Source organism: Odocoileus virginianus, chromosome 27, assembly GCF_023699985.2.
Source record: "Odocoileus virginianus isolate 20LAN1187 ecotype Illinois chromosome 27, Ovbor_1.2, whole genome shotgun sequence".
Classification (NCBI taxonomy): Eukaryota; Metazoa; Chordata; class Mammalia; order Artiodactyla; family Cervidae; genus Odocoileus; species Odocoileus virginianus.
In genome coordinates this window covers 42,888,876-42,912,032 of record NC_069700.1, presented here as the reverse complement: position 1 = coordinate 42,912,032, position 23,157 = coordinate 42,888,876, and the positions used below count along the sequence as shown (strand labels likewise).

Here is a 23,157-nt window from a genome sequence, read left to right as displayed (position 1 = left end):
GGAGCCCAAGATAGCACTATCGTGGACCTACACATAAAAATGGCAGCCCATCACAAGCACCCCTCTTCTAAATTCCTTGGTTTCTGCCAGGAGTTCAAGGTCATTGACCTACTCTTCTTTCCTTGTTATTCACACTTCAAGCCCCCGTTTTGTATAAAAACACTAGATTGTCATTCTATATTTTATTACTGAAATACATTGTCCAACCCACCCCACAACAAAAATCTCTCGCAGATCCCCCATCCTTGCTTCTCATCGCCCCCAGCAAGCCCTGCACAGGTGCTCCAGGATTCTATGCCCACTGGCCATTTTGGAGTGTGTCCGTTGGGTAGCATGTGGAAACCACCCAGGGCCTTTGTGGAGAAAATGGAGGGGGGCCGGGGAGCCCTAGGAAGGGCCTTATTTGAGGGCCTTGGCCACTTGCTCATAGGCCAGCTCGATTTCCTCATCATCTGGACAGGTGGAAGCAAACTCTTCCCTAGCATAGGCATTGCGCAGGTATCGATGCACTCCGCGAAACACATCCGGAATGGAGAATCCCCGGTACTTCTTACATACCACCTAGGGGTGCGGGAAGGAGGACCAATAGGTTAGCCTCAGGGAAGTCACACCAGCTGCCATGCCCTTGGTCCTTCCCTTATCCCACAGCCTACATGATAAAATCCAGGCATTTAAGCAAGTCCGCTACCTGGTTTCTTTTCTCATGACTCTTCAGTGTAGTTCAGTTCAGCCACTCAGTCCCGACTCTTTGTGACCCCATGGACTGCAGCACGCCAGGCCTCCCTGTCACCAACTCCCGGAGTTTACCCAAACTCATGGCTATTGAGTTGGTGATGCCATCCAACCGCCTTATCCTCTGTTGTCCCCTTCTCTTCCTGCCTTCAATCTTTCCCAGCATCAGGGTCTTTTCAAATGAGTCAGCTCTTTGCATCAGGTGGCCAAAGTATTGGAGTTTCAGCTTCAACATCAGTCCTTATGACTCATCTCCCACATGATCACCTGTAGTCATCTTAACTCTCGTCTAATAAGGCCTTCACCCTTTCTCTCCACTTACTGAAATCTTGGCCATTTATAAACAGCCCCTTTTCAGACCACTCTAGTCCATGGTGCTTGTTTTCTCCTCTTGATTTTGAGATATAATTCACAAACTATAAAGTTCTCTTAAATTTCTACAGCAATTTCTGTCTACTTGTCATTTGGCTTTTAATCATATATTATTAACTTTCATGTGAAAGTTATTTTCTCAGCTAGATTTCAGATCCTTTGCAGGCAGGGACTTACCTGCAGCATGCCAAGATCAAAGGTCCCTGATGCTACAACTAAGACTCTGTGCAGCCAAATAAATAAATACAGAGATTTTCAATACACAGTTCTGCAGCAGACTGACACTGGGCCCACGTTTCACAAACTAAACCATAGCTTTGAGCTGTGACAAAAACAAGGGAACCAGCAGTTTTCATCTTCCACAAGAGGAAGTGGAGACTGAAACAATGACTTAAAACTTTGATTTTAGGAAAAGCCTGGTCTGTCTGATCTGGGGATTTGGCAACGATAGAGACAGGAAGAGCATTCTTGAAAGCAATACTGGAATGTGTTACTCTCAGTCTGTTTGCACCCACACCTTGCATCGTGGAACGTAATTAATTCTCCCAAGCAGTGGTCTTGCCAGCAAAGATAGCAGAGAAGGAATAGGGTGGTGTCTGCCATTGGAAACCATTCTCAGAAAGAAACCACTTTTGGAGTGGTTGTCATGGGAAGCCTGCATGGGAGCCCCTTAAAGAGTCATCCCACTTCCCACCTACTCCTTCCACAATCACTACTCACCTGTACTATGTGGAGCTTGGGCAACAGGTTGCAGTCAGCCAGAGTGAGCTCATTGCCATCCAGAAATTTCCTCTGAGAGATGCCCTCATCCTCAGCACTGGTCTCATCTACTTCATCTGGGAGAGGGGATGTCAGGTAATTGTCTAATACTTTCAGGGCTTTCAGGAGCCCCTTCTCCAGGTCTGTGCAAGAGAAGGGAGTTGGTAAGAACATCAGAAGATCGATAAAGTCCAAGAAGGCCCATGGTGGGGGGAGGAAAGTCCAAAACAATAATAACTAACACTAATGTGTTTCATTTTCTCTGTGTTCTTCTTTTTATATATATATATATCTTTATAATTCTTTATTTTTCTTTTATTTTTTTGGCCATACTGCACAGCACGTGGGATCGTAGTGCCCCGACCAGGGATCGAACTCATGCACCTTTCATTGGAAGCACAGAGTCTTAACCACTAGACCACCAGGGAAGTCCCTCTCTGTGCTCTTCTATGCAATTTACATACAAAAACTCATTTAATTCTCACATCAACCGGGGAAGTATGTATTATTATCCTCATTTTATAGATATGAAAATAGATTTCCAGAGAAGTGAAATGAATTCCCCGAAGGCTCACAGCTACCAGAATTTGTACTCAAGTCATCTGGATCTAGAGTTGATATTATTTTTTAATTGAAGTAAGGTTTGCCAATATCTGCTCCATCTCCCTGATATCTGAATATCCAGGTGTCCTGAATCCCTAGATCTTTTCCATTCCTCCTAGGACCCAGGCCTCTAACCCACAAGACTCACTGTCATTGAGTGCTGGGTTTGAATTCTTAATGTAGGCAGAGAATTTGGCAAATATGTCCAGCCCAGCTGTGTTGGATTCAGGGTTCAGAGCTGCCAGCTTGGGGTACCTAAAAGCCAATGGGAGAAACTGGATAAGATATCTTCCGAGGAGGAGCCTCAGCTCGCCTGCCCTAGCCCCACCACCATCCCTGTTTTCCATTTCTTCAACCCCTTTTTCCCAGAGTCTCCCAGCTCCCCCACTTCCCATTCCAAGTTCCCCTCTACCTGGGAGGGCACAGCACAGCCTCCAGAAATTCCTCAATCTTGTTGGTGTCTGTGTGCACTTCGGTGCCATACAGGAGGAAAGGGAGCTGCCCTCCTGGGCACAGCTTCTGTACCGTCTCAGTCCGCCTGGAGGAGAGACCAGGCGTAAGGTCAGGAAAAGGGGGTTAGGGAGACCCAGAAAGGGGAGGTGGAGGGAGGTGGGAGGGGGCTTCAGATGGAGGGGTTGGGAGAATGGTTCAGGATAGAAGGACTCAGGTGAATGAGTGTGCACCTGTGTGCACGTAAGAGGGGTTTAGAGAGAGAGAAAAAAAAAGAGGGGTTTAGAGGAAGAGAAGTGGGCCTACCTCTTGGTGTCAACAGTGGTGACGTTGAAGGTGACTCCCTTGAGCCAAAGCACCATGAAGAGTCTCTGGGAGAAGGGGCAGTTTCCAATCTTGGCCCCATCACTGCCAGCCTGGAAAGGAAGCCCCAGCCCAAGGTTAGGCCTGGTGTACCCCACTCATCCTGAGGCCATTCTCTGCATCTCCTACTCCCAGACTTGGCTGCTTTCTGCCTAGTCATGACACATACTCAGTCTCACCGCTAAAAGCTCCCCACATAACTGGGCTCTGCACTCTCTGGGTCAAACCTAAGACGGATCATTAAGAATATCTTCTGCAAAGGTAAGCTTCTGGTTTCCCAGAGAACCGAGGACAATGGGAGGAAGGCCCAGGGAATGGATTTTGGAGAATTTGGAGGAGCTAGACCCTAGAGAGGGAAGACTAATGGGGGCAGAAGTATTTACCTTTCTCGGTGCTATTCTAAGTATTCTACATGCCATAACTCATTTAATTCTCACATTGACCCATGAAATAGAGTCTAGAAAGGGCCTTTGTTGAAGCCAGCAGTGTCGGCTAGAGGCCTGGATTCCTGAAGGAAGTAGAGCCTGAAGACAGGAGAGGTGGGGCAGGGGTTTGGAAGCAGGAGTTCTGACCCAAGCAGCTGGGTGGGGAGTCAAGGGGCTCAGAGCCTCACCCTCGAGGTGTGGAGGGCCTTGTAGGGGGGGCTGCTCTCTAATCCCTGACCTCATCCCCCAACAGACACCTCCCCCTAGGCTGAGGGTGATTCATCTCACTGTGTCTTGGGTCTCAGCAGCTTCCTTCCTGGCAAACAGTGGGGGCAGGGAGTTGTGAGGCTGAGGCCTGGGCAGACAATGCCACCTCCCTCTTCTCTGGGCACTGCCAGGGGAGGGGGGGTCTCCCAGAGCAAGTCCCCTGGCTCCAGATAACCTTCCTTACGTAGGACCCAGGACTGGAATCTCTGCAGCGCAGCCCCACCCAAGAGTAAAAATAGCCCCGGAGGCAAGAGTGAGAGTGAGGTGGGGACCACACCTAAGGGGGCGGACCCCGGCATGACTGAGGGAGAGGGAATGGCCGCCTGAGAAGCCCTGGCATAAAGCAGAGGGAGAAACGGGCTGGGACACACAAAGGCTGGAGGAACAAAAGAGGGGAAGTGGAGGGAAAGGAGACAGGAAAGTGAAGGGTGGGGAGACAGCGAGCCAGGAGATACAGACGGAGGGGGAGGTCGCTAAAGGGAGGGAGGAGCACAGAGAAGGGGTCTGGAGAGGCGAGAGAATACAAGTCTAGTGTGGCAGGCAGCACGGCAGAAGCTGCAGCCTGAGGTTTCGATATGCAAATACCTTGGGACCACCTCTCCTCATCAACACCCACGGAGAAGACAGAATTGGGACGGCTCTTTTTCTTTCGTTTCTATAACCCCCAAACCCTACATGTCCTAAGCGCTCCTTCTGCTCTCTCTTCCCATCTACCCTCGTGGTAGCCGCTGCTCAACTCTCATCTCCCCGCCACCACCCTTTCTCTTGCTTCTCCAAGACCCCAGGACATTGGCTCTTGACCCCATCACCTCTGGACCCCCACCTCTGACCCCCACGCCAGCTTCTGGAATTCCACTCCCACTCTCCTGTCTCCTTCCACCCCACCAATTCTTCCCAGTTCACTTGGTCCCACTCCCAGACCTCCCTACCACACCCTCTTCCTTGAAACCTCCCCCGCCACACACACACACACACACACACACACACACACACACACACACACACACACACACATATACACACACACACCCTCCAAGTCTCCCCCACCATGTGCCTCACCCTCTGATCTTTTTGTAGGACCCTTATCCTGAAGTTTCCCTCGGTCCCACCCAAACCTTGTTAGGTTTCCGGCTTGTTTCCCTCGGTCCCAACCCAAACCTTGTTAGGTTTCCGGCTGGCCCCTTCTCTCTCTGTCTCCTATCAGCTGTTCCCTCACCCCCACTCCGTCAATCTTCTCAACTCCTGGGAACCCTCCCTTTTCTCTATCTTCTTGTCCTTTAGGCTGCTGGAAACTTGCACTTTTACAAACTTTTCAGGGTTGAGCCTAGATTTCTCTAGGCGCGCACATTATCTTCGCCTCCCAACCCTCCCGCCCCCCCCCCCACCCCACTAAAGATTGCACGTGGGGCTGGGAGTGGGAATCGAAGAGGAAAGGGAGTGGGGAGTGGAGGCTGGAGCTGGGGAAAAGTGAGAGTTGGCTTCCAGGAACTTGGAGGGGGGCCGAAGTGGGAGAAGGTGTTCTTACCTTCACGAACAATTCGACCTGCGGTTGTTCTTCAGCCATGGTTGCGACGGGGACCAGGAAGCGGCCGTCGCTGGGGGAACTGGGAGGGGCCGGGCAGGGAAGGCGGTGTCACAGAAGAGATTCTCTCCCCCAGACCTAGGGCTGGCCCTTCAGCGCCACACGAGCCTGATCAGACCCGCTCACTCCAGACGCGGCCTCTCCACCAGTCCAGCGTACTCCACACCCAGCGGCTCTAGCTCTACCCGCTCTCGGACTCGATCAGGGAGCTGACTCACGGACCGCCCCGCCCCGAACCTGGGGAGGGGACGGGCGGGGGGCGGGACTCGACGACCTAGGGAGTGGGCCCGGAGGGGTGAGCCTCGGGTCTCCCTGATGATTGGGGGAGGGGGTTTGAGATGAGTCTCGGGAAAATGCCTTGTGTCCCTGCCAGTCTCCTTGATCACGGGACTTTTTTTCTGCCTCAGTTTCCCTGCTTGCTTAATCAGAGGACACTCCCACTCCACCCTCACCCAAGAAATCTGACACTGCTTGAGCACGTCCCCGAGGGCCCAGAAAGGGAATTATAGAAGGGAAAAGTGGTCCTTTATTCCTTTCTCCAAGTTTCTTCCGGACTCCAGTTCCCAATTCTGGGTTGCTAGGACTGTGGTCCGCAAGAGGGACTTGAAAGTGGAAGCTGGGTTTGAGAGAAGAGAGTGGTGAAAAGTAGGGCAGGGGAGGGGAGATAACAGGCCCTGTGCTGGGGAAACAGGAAGCTGAGCCCACGGGCAGGAAGCTGAGCCCACGGGCCTCATCGCTGGGAGAGGTCCTCTCCCATTCGGCAGCCTGTTCAGCTTTTTTTTTTTTTCATTCATTTTTATTAGTTGGAGGCTAATTACTTTACAATATTGTAGTGGTCTTTGCCATACATTGACATGAATCAGCCACGGAGCCTGTTCAGCTTTAATGCTTCCACTTCTGCCCCCCATCTGGAGCCCCTTGCTGTGCCTTTTGCCCTTTTCTCGGTGACAGGTTGCCTTGGAGATGAGGAGGAAAGCATGGGGTTACTGTAGCCCTAGAGTAGAGCAGCACTGATCCTACTGGGCTGGTGGTAGCTGGTCCTATTGTGGGGGGAAAGGGTGAAAATCAGACAAGATAGTGTCAGCAGAGTCCTTAGGGACACAAATAAAGAAGTAGAGAGGACAGAGGAAGAATAGTGCTCTCCCTCCCCAATAACCTTTGATTTTGAGGCTCTATCAAACTCTTTATGATCTGCTGAAAAATAGCCCCAAAATATGTTCTCCAAACAGGACGTATGCCAGCCTCCACATTTGAATCTCTGTCCTATTCAGTCATCTCTTTCTTCCTTACTACCCTCTGTCTAACAAGACACCTAGCATAGGAGCAAAACAGGGCTTGAAACTTAAAGAACAGGAGAGAGTTGGGGGGAGGAGCGGATGGAGTGAAGAGAGGTGCTAGAACCAGCAGTTAGTGGTTTCCTCTCATGCTTCCTCTTCTGTGGGTTTTCTCTTCCCTGGAGGAAGGCCTTTCTCTGTCCTCCTCACAGAGGGGATATATTTGATATTTGTTCTCTTTTGGGCTTCCCTTGTAGCTCAGCTGGTAAAGAATCTACCTGCAATGTTGGAGACCTGGGTTCAATTCCTGGGTTGGGAAGATCCCCTGGTGAAGGGAAAGGCTACCCACTCCAGTATTCTGACCTAGAGAATTCCATGGACTATATAGTCCATGGGGTCGCAAAGAGTCGGACACTACTGAGTGACTTTCACCTTCTTTCAACAGAAGAATGTAGAACGATTCAACAAGTATTTGTTCGTTGAGGGGAATCTCCTCCAAGGTGACCCTTGAAACCTGCACACATGACCCCTTCCAGGTCAAAGCAGCATTACATCCCAGGGTCCTTTTCTGCTCCAGCTGGTCCATGTCCACCAGAATCTGCCTCACAAAAATCTCCCCTCTGGGAGAAGCCTCAGGCAAACTGGGCCAGTCCTGAGCTCAAACGGGTTTGGCAGCTTCTCCCCTGCCTCTCTTTTTCTCTACTACAGTTTTTATAACTAGAACTGCCTTGATCATCAATATTGACTTTGGCTAGCTGGCATGGCTGCCCACAAAAAGTATTTTTCCTTAACTTCTCAGGTGACAGGTAATGTTGCCCTGTCCTGGTACCATCCATCAGTGTCTCATGGGTTTGAAGTCAGGGGCTACACCCCCCAAATCCTGCCTCAGAGAAGTTTCCCTCCCATCTCCATCTCCTTGCCCCTGCTTTTCTCCTATTTCAGTCTCTCCCCTTTACTTCTCCAGGCTTCTCTTTCCACTTCCTCCCCTTCCTCAGCTTGGTAAACCAGTCCCTAATCTCTTCCCACCCCAGATTGGAAGGTGTGTCCCTCCCCCGACACTCCTTAGAGCTGTCACCTGGCCTCCTCCAGGTTTCCATAGCTCCCTTGCTCAACAATTTGCCAGGGGTAACCATTAACCTAGTCTTTAACTCACTCCTCCACCTTTCTCACTGGAGGAGATTTTCCATTTATTAGTTAGCAGAGCCACTTTACCCCCACCATCTTTCCTAAGTGCTTCAATGGGAATCTCTGCATCTCAAAGTACCCAGAACAACCTGGGGGTAAAGATGTATTTCAAGAGACTTTTAAAAAATATATATGTATTTGACTGCTCCTTGTCTTAGTTGTGGCACACAGGATCCTTAGTTGCAGCCTGTGAACTCTTAGCTGTGGCATGTGGGATCCAGTTCCCTGACTAGGGATCCAACCTGGACCCCCTGTACTGGAAGCATTGAATCTTAGCTGCTGGACCACCAGGAAGTCCCTTAAAATTATATAATTATATAATTATATAAACTTAATTTTGGTCTCTTGATCTTCTTGTTTCTCCTCCCCTCATATACACACTCAAAAATTAGGCTCATGGAATAGGAACTTATGTCACCTGCTTTGATTCCACTACCTGGCCCAGAATGAATAAATAACACTCTTCTATTCTTAGGGGTCTGTGTGTGTGTGTATGTGCGTGTGTGTAAGGGTAGGGGCATGTGCTTGTAGGGATGTAGGTGTTTTTATTAGGTCTACTTCTCTCTGCCAGTATTCTTTTTTTTTTTTTTCCTGCCAGTATTCTTGCCTGGAATATCCCATGAACGGAGGAGCCCTGGTAGGCACTGTCCATGGGGTCTCGAAGAGTTGGACACGACTGAGCGACTTCACTTTCTTTTCTTTTTCTCTCTGCCAGAATTTGGTGAAATTCGAATATTTCCAACTTCTCGTGGGGCGCCGAAATTATTAATTAGGTCTTGTGGTGCCTCTATGGCAGCGATCATACTCTGCACCCAGGAAACAAGCAGAGGTGGGCTGAGATAGGAGCCTCGCTTCTTATTTCAGCTTATTTATTTAAAACACTCAGGAAGCTCTTACTGTGTTTGCCAGCACTGGTCTAAGCTCTTTATAAATATTAACTTAGATTGTTGGCATAGGTTGAATTAATGTTGCTTATCTCCATTCTCCAGAAAAAAAAAAAAAGTGCACTTCTGTTCCTTTAAGGTCGGTCCTGTCTGCAGATTCCCCAAAGTCCCTAGACCCGCTGTGCGGGATGGGGTGGGGGTGGGGCTCGGGCTCCGGTTCTGCTCTAAGAACCTTTCTCACAGGCTCTCAATCAAAGCCCAGAAGGCCTGAGGGCCGGAGGCGCGGGTGCTAGGCAACGGCAGAGGGCGGGAAGTTTGAACCTCTGGCAACGCCCCGTATGCGAATAGGCCAATCATCATCCAGCCTTCTCGGTGGTCCTTTTCTCCCTTTCACTCTGTTGGGTCTCTAGGTAGGATCCGGGTTTCTTCGACCAATAGCGGCTAAGGAGGCGGGGCATGTGCGCGCGCACCCCGCCTTCGTGTTGGCGCACCCGTCCCGCTCGTCCGCGGCTGTTAGTGACGAGGTGTCGCGCACGTCGCGACCCAGGTGACTGAAAAGGCGGGAAATCACCGCGAGTTTCCTGCATCCGGGTCGGGGAAGCCAAGATCGTGAGACTGTGATCTTGGGGGCTTGGTTGGCAGGAGGGGAGTGAGGAGTCGTGTATAACTCGCCGCCCAAAGGACGCTCAAGACCGTCCCCGAAACACAACCTCCACGTGACAGGGATGAGGGTGGGGCGAGTGATGTTTTCCACAGTCTGTACTACAGTGAAATACTGGAAAAGTCGCCCCTCCAGATGTCCTACACCTGTAACCACAGCTCTCGAAGGCCCACGCAGCTTTGACCCTCAGCCCTCTCCCAGTAGTTCTCAGTGGATTTGCTTCTGCGCGCCCCGCTACCCCCACCTCTTAGCAAGTGAGCTCTCGCTCCAGAACTGTCTTCATTTTTTTGCATCCACAGAGCCTCCAGAGCCATGGCCTCGGTAGCAGCGACCCCAGCCAGGACGCCGAACGGACCAGGACCCGGGGAGGCCTCTGCCAGCTTCCCCACCGTGGCTTCAGTGCCGGGCCCCCGGGAGCCCGAGGAGGAGGAAGAGGAGGAACCTGCTGAGGTCTTGTAGGGGGAGAGGCGCTGTTGGAGGAGCAGGAGCTCGACAGAGCTGGAAATTGATTGGAACGCCTGGTTGTTAGAATATAAAGGGTCTTCGAAGACCTGGGCTGGTCACTTCCCTCCGCTGAGTGTCGATTTCACATTTACTGAATGGGGATGTTGATACCTATCTCTGAGAGTCGATAAAATAATTAAAATTAAATAAGACATGGCCCAACCCTGTACTTGTTAGTGGGTCAAATATTAGTTTCCTTTCCTCCTTGCCCGACAGATTCATTTGTGTGTCCTGTGGAATTCAGGATACCTGGGCATTGCCTACTATGATACTAGTGACTCCACCATCCACTTTATGCCAGATGCCCCAGACCACGAGAGCCTCAAACTGCTCCAAAGAGGTGAGGACAGAACTAGGAATTCCCCTATGCTGGCACTGGAAGTGTATTTCTTTTTTTTTTTTTTGGAAGTGTATTTCATTCATAGGGCCTTACCTGTCTCAATCTATTTTATTAGTTGACTCCTAGAGGCTCCCTTTATTGTTTTCAGGAATTCATCTCATTATTCACAAATATATCAGGTGCTGGAGATATAGTCCTGGGCAAATCAGTCATGTCTGTCTGTTAAGAGTTTACAGTCCAGTGATAATCTCATGGGCACCCCTCTTCCTTCCCACTACCCCATCAGTCTTACTGCTCTTTCTTTTTCTAATCTCATATGTGACTCCTACTTCAGCTCCCAATGTGGGGGGCCCTACCTGCTCTTGGAGGAAATGTTTTTGAGGGGTGAAGGGAGATAACAAAGGGAGGGTTGCAGGTTCCCTTTTAGTCGAGATAAAGATCCTTGAACACATTTGCTCTCCATTCTCCTTCCAAGTTCTGGATGAAATCGATCCCCGGTCTGTTGTTACAAGTGCCAAACAGGATGAGAATATGACTCGGTTTCTGGGGAAGCTTGGTAAGGACTGAAAAAGGAAAAGATGAAAAATGGGGAAGGACAAAATTACAGAATGTTCCAGAGATTAAAGGGTCTTTTTGGGAGCTACAGCCAGGAGGTCAGAATTGGGTGAGAGGGAAGATGGGAAAGAGGCAAAAGGACTATGATGTACAGACTGATGGACCTTTGTTTCCTTTACAGCCTCCCAAGAGCACAGGGAGCCTAAGAGACCCGAAATCATATTTTTGCCAAATGTGGATTTTGGTATCTCCTCCCTTTTGCTTTGCCCACACCCCCATCCCAGTTATGTGACCCTTTCTCCTAATTCCAGTTTCATCATCAGAGGTCTCCTATCAGCCCTGTCTCATTCTAAACCTGTATGTTCTTCAGGCCCCATGACCAGTCTCCCCACCATCTCTCCTAATACCTACCTTTAATAACCTGCAGTTTAGGCTTGTTTAGGGATGAGGGCCCTCCCTGAAAGAGGGTGTGGTAGCATTTTTGGGTCAGTTTTGATTGTTAGCATTTTCCCCTTTAAGCCAAAGCCATTTGCTCCTTAGTAAAAAAAAAAACAAAACACTGCCTCAGTTACCTTGTTGATCTAGAAGGCACTTCCGTTATCTTCCCAGGTTTGTAAAAAGGACAGGGAATGTTCTATCCTAAATTCCTCTATTAATATGATTTTTTGACCCAGAATCCCCAATTCCAGATAGATATCTTACTAGCCTGAGCCATTTATCTTTCTCAGCTTATGTTCCCAGCCAAACGTCTTTATATGTAGACTAAAGAGAGAGTCTAAAATTTGGTTCTTGTCTCAGCTTTCCACTAATTGCCTGTGTGAATTTGGCAAATCACGTCATTTCTCTGTTTTCTCATTCTTAAAATAAGTCTGGGGCTACAAGATCTTTCCCTCCTGTTCCCCCCTCAAAATAGGCCTGGAGATAAGCAAACAGCGCCTCCTTTCTGGAAACTACTCCTTCATCCCAGACTCCATGACCACCACTGAGAAAATCCTCTTCCTCTCCTCCATCATCCCCTTTGACTGCCTCCTCATGGTGAGATGGGTCTTGGGAGATAAGGGCTGTGATGTAGCAGATTAGAAAAAGGCACAAGCACCTGGACACCAGGGTTGAGTCCTGGAGGTACTAGCCCAGTCCTGGAAAATAATAGTTCTTCCCGTGTTGTCTAACCGCCAAGAAACTGGGATTTAGCCCAGCTCCACTACTAGGTTCTCCTCCTAGGTTCGAGCACTTGGAGGACTGCTCAAGTTCCTGGGTCGAAGAAGAATCGGGGTTGAACTAGAAGACTATAACGTCAGCGTCCCCATCCTAGGATTTAAGAAATTTGTGTTGTAGGTGACTTACCCTAACCTCAACCAAAGTAAGGTGGGATTGGGAGGCCTGGAAAGTAAGGCAGATTGGGGAGTGGTGGCAGTGATCCATCTGGTAAAGTGCTTCAGGACACACAGGGTTCCTGAGAGGGTGTGGAGCTCTGGGGAGAAAACTGAGACCGTCTTCTAGAAGGAGGGCTAAACGGGTGGGACTTAGGAATAAACTCAGATCTCTCATGCCCCAGCCACCTTCCTTTCTGCTTGTTTTTTGCCCTCAGAACCCATCTGGTGAGCATAGATCAAGACACTTACAGGTAAGGAGATGGAGGCAGGCTGTCATCTTTGGGGAGGGAGAAGGATTAAGCTTAATGCTGTAATAATCCTAATGGGGCTTCAGTTTCTTTAATCCTGGGGCTATTAAGGTTTCTCTCCCTGAAGGAAAGAGAAGTGGGGGCTGAGAGGAGAGAAGAAGAAAAACACAAAGGTGTTACCCTCCTTTTCTAAAGGGAGAAACCGAGGCAGAGAGCCATGAGGGACAACCTTACATCAAGACTTGATCTCAGGAGGGGTTCCCAATCCCCATTCCATTTTCTCAATCACCTTTAAAAACCCAAATGACCCTAATTTCTCCCTGATAGCGTTCTGCAGATATTTAAGAGTGAGTCTCACCCCTCGGTGTACAAAGTGGCCAGCGGACTCAAGGAGGGGCTCAGCCTCTTTGGTAGGTGTGCCTGTCCCTCGTCCCACACTGCACAGGCCTGCCAGAAAAGCAGCTGCCTCCAGAGACGGATCCCAGCCCCTCTCTTCCCACTTTACCCCACTGCCAGCTGTCACTTCCGCTCTAGTCCAGATTTATTATCTTCTTTGTTCCCTTCCTGAGCTTGGGCGTCTCCCCGAAGCCTCGTCCAGTATAGTTGTCCCATATCATTTGCATATCATTCCCTACTTTACCAACTCCGTCTTTATTCCTTGGGTTTGTATGAATATTTGTATTAATGATGTACCTGTCTAGGGACTTTGGGAGACCCTGTGTATAGAGGAGAGTTACGTAGTTTCATAACTCTTGTGTTTGTTTTGCATAGAGTCTTATCTCCTATAGTTGTCTCAGGCTTTAGGCTGTGTTGGGGACATCACCCAAGTATCCACGTGGTTTCACTGTGCATCTCAGTGGATTGGATCTAATGTTTACGTATGTGTGTTGGGCTTTTTGTGAGTCTAACTGTGCCTACTCTGAATATTTTTCTGGCTGAGTGTCCCTATGAGTGCTCATTTCCTCCCCCAGGCCCATGTAAGGTAATCCCGGCTCAGACTTGTGGCCAGACGCTGGCTTTGGCTGCCTTTGTGTCCTGTATCTGGGGACTAACCCCCAAGCCAGCCAGCCCAACACCCAAACCTCTGACCCTGATGCCTCAGCTTAGACACATCCATACATTCCTTTCTCTGCCCCTGCTTGTAACAGGCTCACTTCCTACCCCAACAGGAATCCTCAATAGATGCCGCTGTAAGTGGGGAGAGAAGCTGCTCAGGTGAGCGAGAGTCACACATGTGTGTGCTGCCTATAGCCTCAAACACACCACCCTTAACAGTAATGAAAACAGCTGCCCTTTCCCAAATGCTGGCTAAATGCCTTTAGTCCTTACAACGACCCTATGTGGTATGTTACTCTCATTTTACATTGTCAGCACAGATACATACAAACCCATTGATGACACACAGACTTTCACATATACTCGCAGCAGAAACACAATCACAGGACAGCAGTGTACACATGGTGATATCTTTAATGATTAAAAACACACTTCAGATGTGAGCTGTTCTCTGATAACTTTCAAATTAGTATCGCTAGTTACTGAGCTCCAAATGTGGAATGCTCTTTTGCCCATCATTACCACCTGCAATTTCCACAGGAAGCTCAAACTCAGAGCATCCAAACCTATGCCCACTGGCCCTGTTCTTACTTCCGCATTCCCTTTTCTGCTTAGTGGCATTGCTAGCAATATAGCTTTTCAAGCTCTAAACCTTGGGTTGATCCTTCTCCCTCACCCCCCATATTCAATTATTCACTAAGACCTATTGATTCTATCCTGAAATGTCTCTCCCAGCCATTCCATTCTCCCTCTTTCCTCTGTTCTAATTCTGGCTCTCTTCATCTTTAACCTGGAGCATTGCATTCACCTTCAAATTGGTTTCTCTGCCTCTCAGCTCTTCTTTTCCCCAATCTATTCTTCATTCTTAAATAACTATCATTCCAAAACAGAAATCTAAGCATGTCACACCCCTATTTTTTAAATCTTAAGTAAAAACAAAAGACAAATCTTAGGAGGTTCCCTCATTACCTATAGGATGAAGATTTTCCTCTTTAGCAGTATGATGCTCAGGGTCCCTCAGTTTTAATTTCAAGGCTTATCTCTTCAAGTGTATGGTTCTTTTTTCTTGCTGTTTGGCCACAAGACTTAGGATCTTAGTTCCCAGACCACAGATGAACCTGGGCCCTCACAGTGAAAATGTGGAGTCTTAACCACTGGACCACCAGAGAATTCCCCCTCCAGTCTACATTTATGCTGTTCCCTTTAGAAAGTCTTTCCCCTGTTCTCCACTGGTCAGAATCTTAAATCCTCTTCAAGGTGCGACCCAACTATCACCTTTTTGGTGAAGCTTTCACAGGCACCTCTGAGTGTGTTGGCATGCATCTTGCTGTGTGGTCACATAGTGCTTATTTATGTTTTTTAATTGCACTATCACATCAGGTTGGAATTAGCACTTAGTGAATCTGCTTGCCCTCTATGCAAGTGAGTGAATGCTATGCCATGGCACATTCCTGTTACCTCAGCACATAACCCTCTATGAAGTAGAACGCAAGTACACTGGTTACATCATCTCTAAACAGTTAAGAAACCTTTGCTAGCCTGCAGGTACACAATCCTTTTCCCATGCCACCTGCCCTGCAATCTATATCTTTTGGAGGTTAACTTAGGATTATCTCTGAAGTCATCTCCAGATAATTGGTGAGGTAATTTAATTACCCCTACATTCTCTAGTTTTTCAGGTACAGATCTCTAATCTCAATGAGGGATGAAAGGAAAGGAATTCTCAGAGAAGAGAACTGTATCAAAAGTGAGGGAGAGTGCAGATTCCCTAGATAGGACCCCCACAGGGCATAGAATCACAACCTGATGATCAGCTAAGAGCCCAGCTAATCTAAAGCTAGACAAGGAACCTGGAAGGTGACTGTCACAGTATGCTCTGAAGAGTGATGTCCAAGCAGTCTGGAGGTCTGGTTTTGAAATCCAGCTGTCGTCCTTACTAGTGGCATGACTTTGGACAATTTGCTTATCTTCTAAGGGCCTCATCACCTCAACTGACTTGAGCCTGACTCGACTAAGACCTCCAGGCACTCGAAGTACATAAGTCAGAGACACTCAGGTGTTTTATAAGGAAGACTGTCTGGTGAGCCCATGTGCTCTCCTTGTGGGGAGGGTACTCACAGACTGGCCTACACTGCCTCAGGCACCTCTGCTCCCCTGTGCCCAAGAACCAGAGGTGCCTGAAACCCAGCCTCGAATCCAAATGAGTCCTCCATTTCATTCTAATCTAGGGTGTTCTAACCAAGAATAAGTGGCCATAGACTCAGTGTGAGATACATATCCTTAGGCCCCAGTGTCTCCACAGGTTGACTCATATACAAAATGGTATGCCTAATGGCTTGCTCTAATGCAGGAAAGAATCCGTGGCCTCCCAGGTCATTATAGACTCTCACTGCTCTTCATGGCCATAGACAGATAGGGATACTCTCCCTGAATTAGAGAAACACAGATGAGACATTTATTTCTGTATAATAATTTAATTTGTCAGGAAATACCTCAGCCACATAAAAGGTAGTAATAATAATATAAGCCTCTGTGTTTCCACTAGTCAGTTTAAAAACAAGACAGTGTTGTGAAGCTCTTTAAGTACCTCTACCTAATACTTTCTTCCCTGCAGGCATGACCTTGAGGACTTATGAATATGAATTGAGGACTTATCATTCTACATGGAACAGTTACATACTTTCATAGGAAGGACATGAAAAGACAAATGTCTGTGCTATTTCACAGCTAAATACAGATATGCAAACTCTTTCTGAATCACTCCTACTCAGCTGCAGAGAGAGCTAGAGTGTTGGAATTCAAATGGCTCAACACGCTGCTCTCCCTCTAAAAATATTGAAAAGCTCCATCATGTATCCACAGGGAATGACACATGGTCATATCCATCACAACTGAGATACACAGTCACAGTTGTGCTCATTTCCAGAGATTTTCAGTAGGTGTGAGTAAACACACCTGCATAGATAGGACACTGTTTTTTACAATGTGTACCAATACACATTGCCACCATCCCCAGGGCCCTCCAAGGGCACATTCCCAAATTGAGATCAAGACACTGATGAGAACAGGTGTAATTTCTGGTCTCCCCACTCCAACCCTCACTTCCAGGCTGTGGTTCACACGTCCAACCCAGGACCTGGGGGAACTGAATTCCCGTCTGGATGTCATTCAGTTTTTCCTGTTACCTCAGCATCTGGACATGGCTCAGATGCTGCACCGATTGCTGGGTCACATCAAGAACGTGCCTGTGAGCCCGGGTTGGGGGGCAGGGAGGTGGGGAAGGAGGCTGAGGAGTGGTGGGCATCTTGAGGGCCATTAGAGTGGGAGAAGGAAACCAGCAACTGTCTCCTTGTCCGACTGTAGCTGATTCTTAAACGCATGAAGTTGTCCCACACCAAGGTCAGTGACTGGCAGGTTCTCTACAAGGTAAGACCTCCCTTCTTGCACCTAGAAATCCAGGTTAAGCCCCCAGCATGTGTCCCAACCCTCTTTACTCTTGTCCCCCTGTCCAACTTTATCCCAACACCTTAAAAAAAAAAAACTTTGTAGTGTGGAAATTGTCAAAAAAATTTTCGAGAGAATAATATAATGAACCCTCATGTACCCACCATGTAGCTTTAACACTCTGACTTATGCAAATCTTGTTTCACATATCTCTTCTCTCACTTTCCTTTTCTTGGATTATTTTGAAGAAATTCCCAGCCATCACATCACTTCACCCATAAGTATTTCAATATGATTTCTAAAAGAAAATTATTTTTTTTAAAGAACAATACCACTTCTTACCTAAAAATTAATGTTATTGTCAATTATCTCATTTAGATTTCTATTCGTCTCTTAAATGTAATGGTTTTTTAAATTATTTATTTATTTTTGGCTGTGCTGGGTCTTCTTTGCTGTACAGGTTTTTCTCTAGTTGTGGTGAGTGGCGGCTACTCTCTAGTTATGGTATGCAGGTTTCTCATTGCAGAGGCTTCTCTTGTTGGGGAGCATGGGCTCTAGGATGCGCAGGCTTCAGTAGTTGCGATTCCCAGGCTCTAGTGCGTGCATGCATGCTCAGTCATGTGCAACTCTTTGCACCCTCATGGACTGTAGCCCACCAGGCCCCTCTGCCTATGGGATTTTCCAGGCAAGAATACTGGAATGGAAAAAAAAAAGAATACTGGAATGGGTTGCCATTTCTTTCTCCAGGGGATCTTCCTGACTCAGGGATCAAACCCACATCTCCTGCACTGCAGGTGGATTCTTTACCACTCTGCCACCTGGGAAACCTCTCCCAAGGTTTTAGAGCACAGACTCAATAGTTGTGCACTGGCACAGGCTCAGTTACTTGGGCTTAGTTGCTCCAAGGCATGTGAGATCTTCCTAGACCAGGGATCAAACCTGTATCTACTGCATTGGCAGGAGGATTCTTTACCACTAAGCCACCGGGGAAGCCCCATGTTAGTCTTATTCTGTGGACTTCCTTAGTAATTTTAGTTAGTTCCACAATTTGATCAGTCTTTTTTGTGAGTAGCCATTGTTTTTGCTACTTGTTTGTTTCCATCAGGGCTAGATTATAAGCCCTTTGATTTATATATTCTATATGTCCTTTGGCACAGAGTAAGGTTCAGTAAATGTCCTTTGGATTGGGTCTGTGTATTCAATCTAATCCCTGGTTAGAGCAGCCACCCCAGGTCACTGACCTTCATGCTGGGAATTAACTCTCAGTGACTCTCACTCGTCCTGTCTTCGTGCTCTCTCACCCAAATGCTGGCATTGCCCTTACTGCCTATTTCTTCTCTGCCTTTCATATCCCTATTTCTCTTTCTCCTTCCTCTGTACAAACTTCTCCCTTGGGACATTGTACAAATCTCTATCAAAGAACTACCACTTTATTTTTAAATCTGGGTATATGTTTGTCTTCCTCACTAGACTGAGAGCCCATGTGGGACAAGGGACCCTGCTGTCTTTGTTGTCTTCAGAGTCTCAGAGTTTAGTGTGATGCCTGGTGAAGAGTTTTACAGATGCTATTTTCTCTTGGTTTCTTTTTTGTCTTTGAGAGCTCCTCTGTCTCTGTTATTATGTTTTTCCCTATTGGTCTTTGTTCTTGTCCATCCAGCCCTGTCCCCTCGCCTCAGCCCGGCCTGGGTACAGGCCACCCTCCTCTGTCCATTTCTCCCACAGACAGTGTACAGTGCCCTGGGCCTGAGGGATGCCTGCCGCTCCCTACCCCAGTCCATTCAGCTCTTCCGGGACATTGCCCAAGAGTTCTCAGATGACCTGCACCACATTGCCAGCCTCATTGGGAAAGTGGTGAGTGGAAGGAAAGAGGCAGATCTCCTGGGAAACTAGGGGGGAGAGATGGATCTAAATAATGGAGAGCAATGGGTGGGAGCTCTGGGGAATATGGTGTGGAAAACGAGGATGCATGGGAGACACTGAGGTCAGCTGGATGGCCAGTAGATGGGATGGCAGACATCAGGGGTGTGGTGGAGGCCTAGAGGGTCAGGGTTAAAGCCAGGACTGAAGGGCAAGTTGGGGCCCAGGTAGAGGTGAGGAATAGGACGAGATCATGCTGGATGGAAAGAACCTGGATTTCTTGTCTCCTCAGGTGGACTTCGAGGGCAGCCTTGCTGAAAATCGCTTCACAGTCCTCCCCAACATAGATCCTGAAATTGATGAGAGTGAGTGTTAGGTGTACGGATGGGCCCCTGAGCCCTGAAACATGAACCTGCCCCGCGATGGGGTACTGTCCTCAGCAGGCGACCCCTGCAAGTAGGGATGATCATTGCAACCAGGGCGGGAGCCTTACTTTTGATATCCATGTGTCTTCCACGCTCTTAGAAAAACGAAGACTGATGGGACTTCCCAGTTTCCTCACTGAGGTGGCTCGGAAGGAGCTGGAGAATCTGGACTCCCGGATTCCTTCATGCAGTGTCATCTACATCCCTCTGGTGAGGGCAGGAGGCAGGGGTGGTGCACTCCCTGGGGGTGTTAGGGAGACATGAGGCTTAGGAAGGACACAATTGATAGATAAGAAAACTCCTGGAAAAATCAGAAGAACATGAACACTTTTTGGCTCTTAGGTCCCTGAGGGAAACATTTGGGGGACACAGGGGACTCTGGCTACTTATAAAGAAAGTGCCCAGAGCATCGCTCCTTGCTTTATCTCTTCTTTACTCTCCCCAGATCGGCTTCCTTCTTTCTATTCCCCGCCTGCCTTCCATGGTGGAGACCAGTGACTTTGAGATTGAAGGTCTGGACTTCATGGTGAGACCCTTGACCTCTGTAGGGGGCAATAAGGAAAGGCAATCAGCAGCTGAGGGAGGGCATTTCCCCATCAGCTCTGCCCAGTATGGGATCCCTCTTTCATTGTTGTATCTTTACCAGCTCTGAGACAAAGGAGAAAGAAATCAAGGCCAGGGCTGGGGTGGGGTGAGAGAGGATGAGGATGGAGAGATGCAAAGCCCATAGCTTTGAACCCTTGTACCCAGTTCCTCTCAGAGGAGAAGCTGCACTATCGAAGTGCTCGAACCAAGGAACTGGACGCACTGCTGGGGGACCTGCACTGTGACATCCGGGGTGAGGAGAAGCGAGTGGCTGGAGTGGACCGGGCAGCGTGGAGGTGATTCTGATAGGCTCCTTTCCTTCCTGCTATTCCCTCTCTCTCTCTCTCTCTGACTCTGCCTTTTCTGAGTATCTCTGGGATTTCAGATGGTTTCTAGGTTCATCTGCTGGCTTCTTTGTCTCTCCTTTGCTCTCCCCTGGAGCTGACACCAGCTCCTTCCCTCCCCTGCCCCCAGACCAGGAGACCTTGCTGATGCACCAGCTGCAATGCCAGGTGCTGGCACGGGCAGCCATCTTGACCCGGGTGTTGGACCTTGCCTCCCGCCTGGACGTCCTGTTGGCTCTTGCCAGTGCCGCCCGGGACTACGGCTACTCAAGACCCCGTTACTCCCCACAGCTTCTCGGGGTACGAATCCAGAATGGCAGGTGAGGACAGAAATGGGTGGAGGAATAGACACAGGGCGGGGGGTCCAAAGGCCCCATCTTCTGGATCCACAGGCCACATGCAAGGAACTTTCCACCGGCTACAGGCATCCGCTGATGGAACTCTGTGCCCGAACCTTCGTTCCCAACTCTGCAGAGTGCGGGGGGGACACAGGGAGGGTCAAAGTCATCACTGGACCCAACTCCTCAGGGAAGAGCATATACCTCAAACAGGTAGACGAATCTCTGCATTCTCTTCTCCATCATCTCCACCCCCCACCTGCCAGTCAACCAAGGTTCCCACAGCTCTTCTCCACTTTGCTCTGACCCCACGTGTCATGAAAAGACTCACACCTGCTGTCCCTCTCCCTTCCGTGTTCTCATTCTCTACCTGAGGGAGGGCTGTGTGCTAATGACCATCCTCTGACCTGAATCCTCCTCTCCCACCTCTGAGAAGGTCCACACGGTTCCTAACCATGCCTCTGCCCACTTCCTGCCCCTTTTCACTTACTCTAAAGTGAGCCGAAGGGGCTGTTAAACTGTGTCCCTCTATCTTGATCTATCATTCTCCCCTGAGATTAGCCTCACCTTCACCTCAGCCCATACCACCAGGCACTGTACCTGTCTCCTTCCCTTATTCAGGTAGGCTTGATCACATTCATGGCCCTGGTGGGCAGCTTTGTGCCGGCAAAGGAAGCTGATATCGGGGCAGTAGACGCCATCTTCACCCGAATTCACAGCTGTGAATCCATCTCCCTTGGCCTTTCCACCTTCATGATCGACCTCAACCAGGTTAAGAGGAGGCAGGGTTGGGGGAGGGGGTAATGGGGAAGGAACCCTAGCCCTGAAAAATGGTCAGAACAGGAAAAGCTTTCCTTCTGCTGCCTGTTCTCTATGCTAGGGGCAGGGAGCACCCAATTCAGAAACCAGAAGAATCAATACCATGAACCTTTGCCAGTCCCTGGCTTTGTGTGATGTGCTGTTGTCAGTGAAAGGATGAACAAAACATGGGTCTTGCCGTTAAAGAACTTGCAGTTCGGTAGGGTGGACACGTATTCAAGCAGCTTTACTCGCAGGCACACTGGTCAGTGCCAGGCCTCGAATGTTTATGAAACTCTCCCTTATCCACCGGGTGCCCAGCAGGTGGCGAAAGCGGTGAACAATGCCACTGAGCGCTCGCTGGTCCTTGTGGATGAATTTGGAAAGGGAACCAACACGGTAAGGAACTAAGAGGAAAATGGAGGGCGGAGGAGCAGGAGGGCGGGACTGGGCCTCTGGAAAAGAATAGGGGTGTGTGGGCATGAGAGGGGAAGGCCCGGCAGGAAGAGGGGGCGCACGGGGCCCTGTGGCTCCACACCTTCACCCTGCGCTATCCTATGCTCCTCGCAGGTGGATGGGCTCGCGCTGCTGGCTGCCGTGATCCGACACTGGCTGGCACTCGGACCCACGTGTCCCAATGTCTTTGTGGCCACCAACTTTCTGAGCCTTGTTCAGCTGCAGCTGCTGCCGCAGGGGCCGCTTGTGCAGTACTTGGTGAGGAGACCTACCCAGCTCCCCAGGGACCCCGAGGCTGAGCATTTCCCAGAGCTGGGAACTGGCTCCTGTGTCAGAACAGGGACCGTGTCCCTTCCCGTTTCTTACTCTCAACCGCGACTGACCAAGGGTATTGGGGCAGGAAGCAGAATGACTGATGAACACTGCCCCCTTTTATTCTCTTTGAAGACCATGGAGACCTGTGAGGATGGGAATGACCTTGTCTTCTTCTATCAAGTTTGCGAAGGTGTTGCCCGTGCCAGCCACGCCTCCCACACAGCTGCACAGGCTGGGCTTCCTGAGAAACTCATTGCTCGCGGCAAGCAGGTGGGGCCCAGAGAGCAACCACCTCCATTCACTGTCCCTGCTTCTCTCAGGGATTTCTGGGCCCATGGAATTTCTGACCCATACTTTCTCTTCTCTTACCCAATACCCAACCCCATCCCTACCCCTTCCTCCTTGGTCCCAGGTTTCGGACTTGATCCGCAGTGGAAAGCCCATCAAACCTGTCAAAGAGCTGCTAAAGGAGAAGCAAATGGAAAAGTGAGTGCAGGCCCTGGGTCCTTGTTCTCAGGGTCCATGTTCTGCAGCTCCTCTGCCCCCTCCAGGGACTCAGCCTCTTTGCCCTTTAACGATTCACAGTTTCTTCCTGAAATTCCTAAATTCTCAAGGTCGTGGATTTCCTGTGCTGCATCCTCTCCCCTCTGCTCAGGGACTCTATTATCCATCCTCCCCCAAACCTCACTTCTTTTCTCTCCCTTCAGTTGCCAGACATTAGTAGATAAGTTTCTGAAACTGGATTTGGAAGATCCCAGCCTGGACCTGGACATTTTCATGAGTCAGGAGGTGCTGCCTGCTGCCACCACCATCCTCTGAGAGTCCTTCCTGGGCCCTCCTCCAGGTCCCAAACCCCTGAACGCTGCCAGGCCTCCTTGTTTCCTTACCTCCCTCAGACCCAGAGTTCTCAGTTTCCCTGGAAATTCTGTTTCATGTTAATAATAAAGCTTATTTTGGAGAAA

General features: G+C 49.2%; 2 protein-coding genes across 7 annotated transcripts; one reads left to right on the top strand and one right to left on the bottom strand.

The window, feature by feature from the left end:
- Nucleotides 1-167: 167 nt before the first annotated feature.
- Nucleotides 168-5,743, bottom strand: CLIC1 (chloride intracellular channel 1). Its single transcript, XM_020897242.2, has 6 exons — nt 5,497-5,743; nt 3,223-3,332; nt 2,879-3,004; nt 2,615-2,721; nt 1,825-2,006; nt 168-561 (listed from the first exon to the last, which is right to left on the bottom strand). Exons 1-6 carry the CDS (start codon nt 5,533-5,535, stop codon nt 400-402), a joined length of 726 nt encoding a protein of 241 aa, XP_020752901.1. The 5' UTR covers nt 5,536-5,743; the 3' UTR covers nt 168-399.
- Nucleotides 5,744-9,364: 3,621 nt separating this feature from the next.
- On the top strand, nt 9,365-23,157 carry MSH5 (mutS homolog 5). Of its 6 annotated transcripts, none has more exons than XM_070456769.1 (25): nt 9,365-9,443; nt 9,857-10,007; nt 10,278-10,401; nt 10,877-10,957; nt 11,138-11,200; nt 11,870-11,991; nt 12,178-12,287; nt 12,545-12,580; nt 12,905-12,987; nt 13,747-13,792; nt 16,742-16,880; nt 16,997-17,059; nt 18,800-18,928; nt 19,227-19,299; nt 19,460-19,569; nt 19,805-19,885; nt 20,110-20,197; nt 20,419-20,588; nt 20,681-20,839; nt 21,248-21,397; nt 21,749-21,823; nt 21,995-22,138; nt 22,328-22,465; nt 22,608-22,681; nt 22,903-23,157. In XM_070456769.1, exons 2-25 carry the CDS (start codon nt 9,870-9,872, stop codon nt 23,012-23,014), a joined length of 2,508 nt encoding a protein of 835 aa, XP_070312870.1. In that variant the 5' UTR covers nt 9,365-9,443; nt 9,857-9,869; the 3' UTR covers nt 23,015-23,157. The 6 variants fall into 6 exon arrangements, with proteins under 6 accessions (XP_070312870.1, XP_070312868.1, XP_020752914.2 ...); XM_070456767.1 differs by having other exon boundaries at nt 21,746-21,823; XM_020897255.2 differs by having other exon boundaries at nt 20,419-20,608; nt 20,713-20,839.

Excerpts from the sequence above, each read along its gene's own strand:
- CLIC1 (XM_020897242.2), bottom strand. The coding sequence starts at position 5,535 with ATGGCTGAAGAACAACCGCAGGTCGAATTGTTCGTGAAG. Across the intron at positions 2,722-2,878 it reads GCTGTGCTGTGCCCTCCCAG|GTACCCCAAGCTGGCAGCTC; the intron begins GTAGAGGGGAAC and ends ATTGGCTTTTAG. Across the intron at positions 562-1,824 it reads CCAAGCTCCACATAGTACAG|GTGGTATGTAAGAAGTACCG; the intron begins GTGAGTAGTGAT and ends CCGCACCCCTAG.
- MSH5 (XM_070456767.1), top strand. The coding sequence starts at position 9,870 with ATGGCCTCGGTAGCAGCGACCCCAGCCAGGACGCCGAACGGACCAGGA. Across the intron at positions 10,958-11,137 it reads TCGGTTTCTGGGGAAGCTTG|CCTCCCAAGAGCACAGGGAG; the intron begins GTAAGGACTGAA and ends TTTCCTTTACAG. Across the intron at positions 19,886-20,109 it reads TTGAAGGTCTGGACTTCATG|TTCCTCTCAGAGGAGAAGCT; the intron begins GTGAGACCCTTG and ends CCTTGTACCCAG.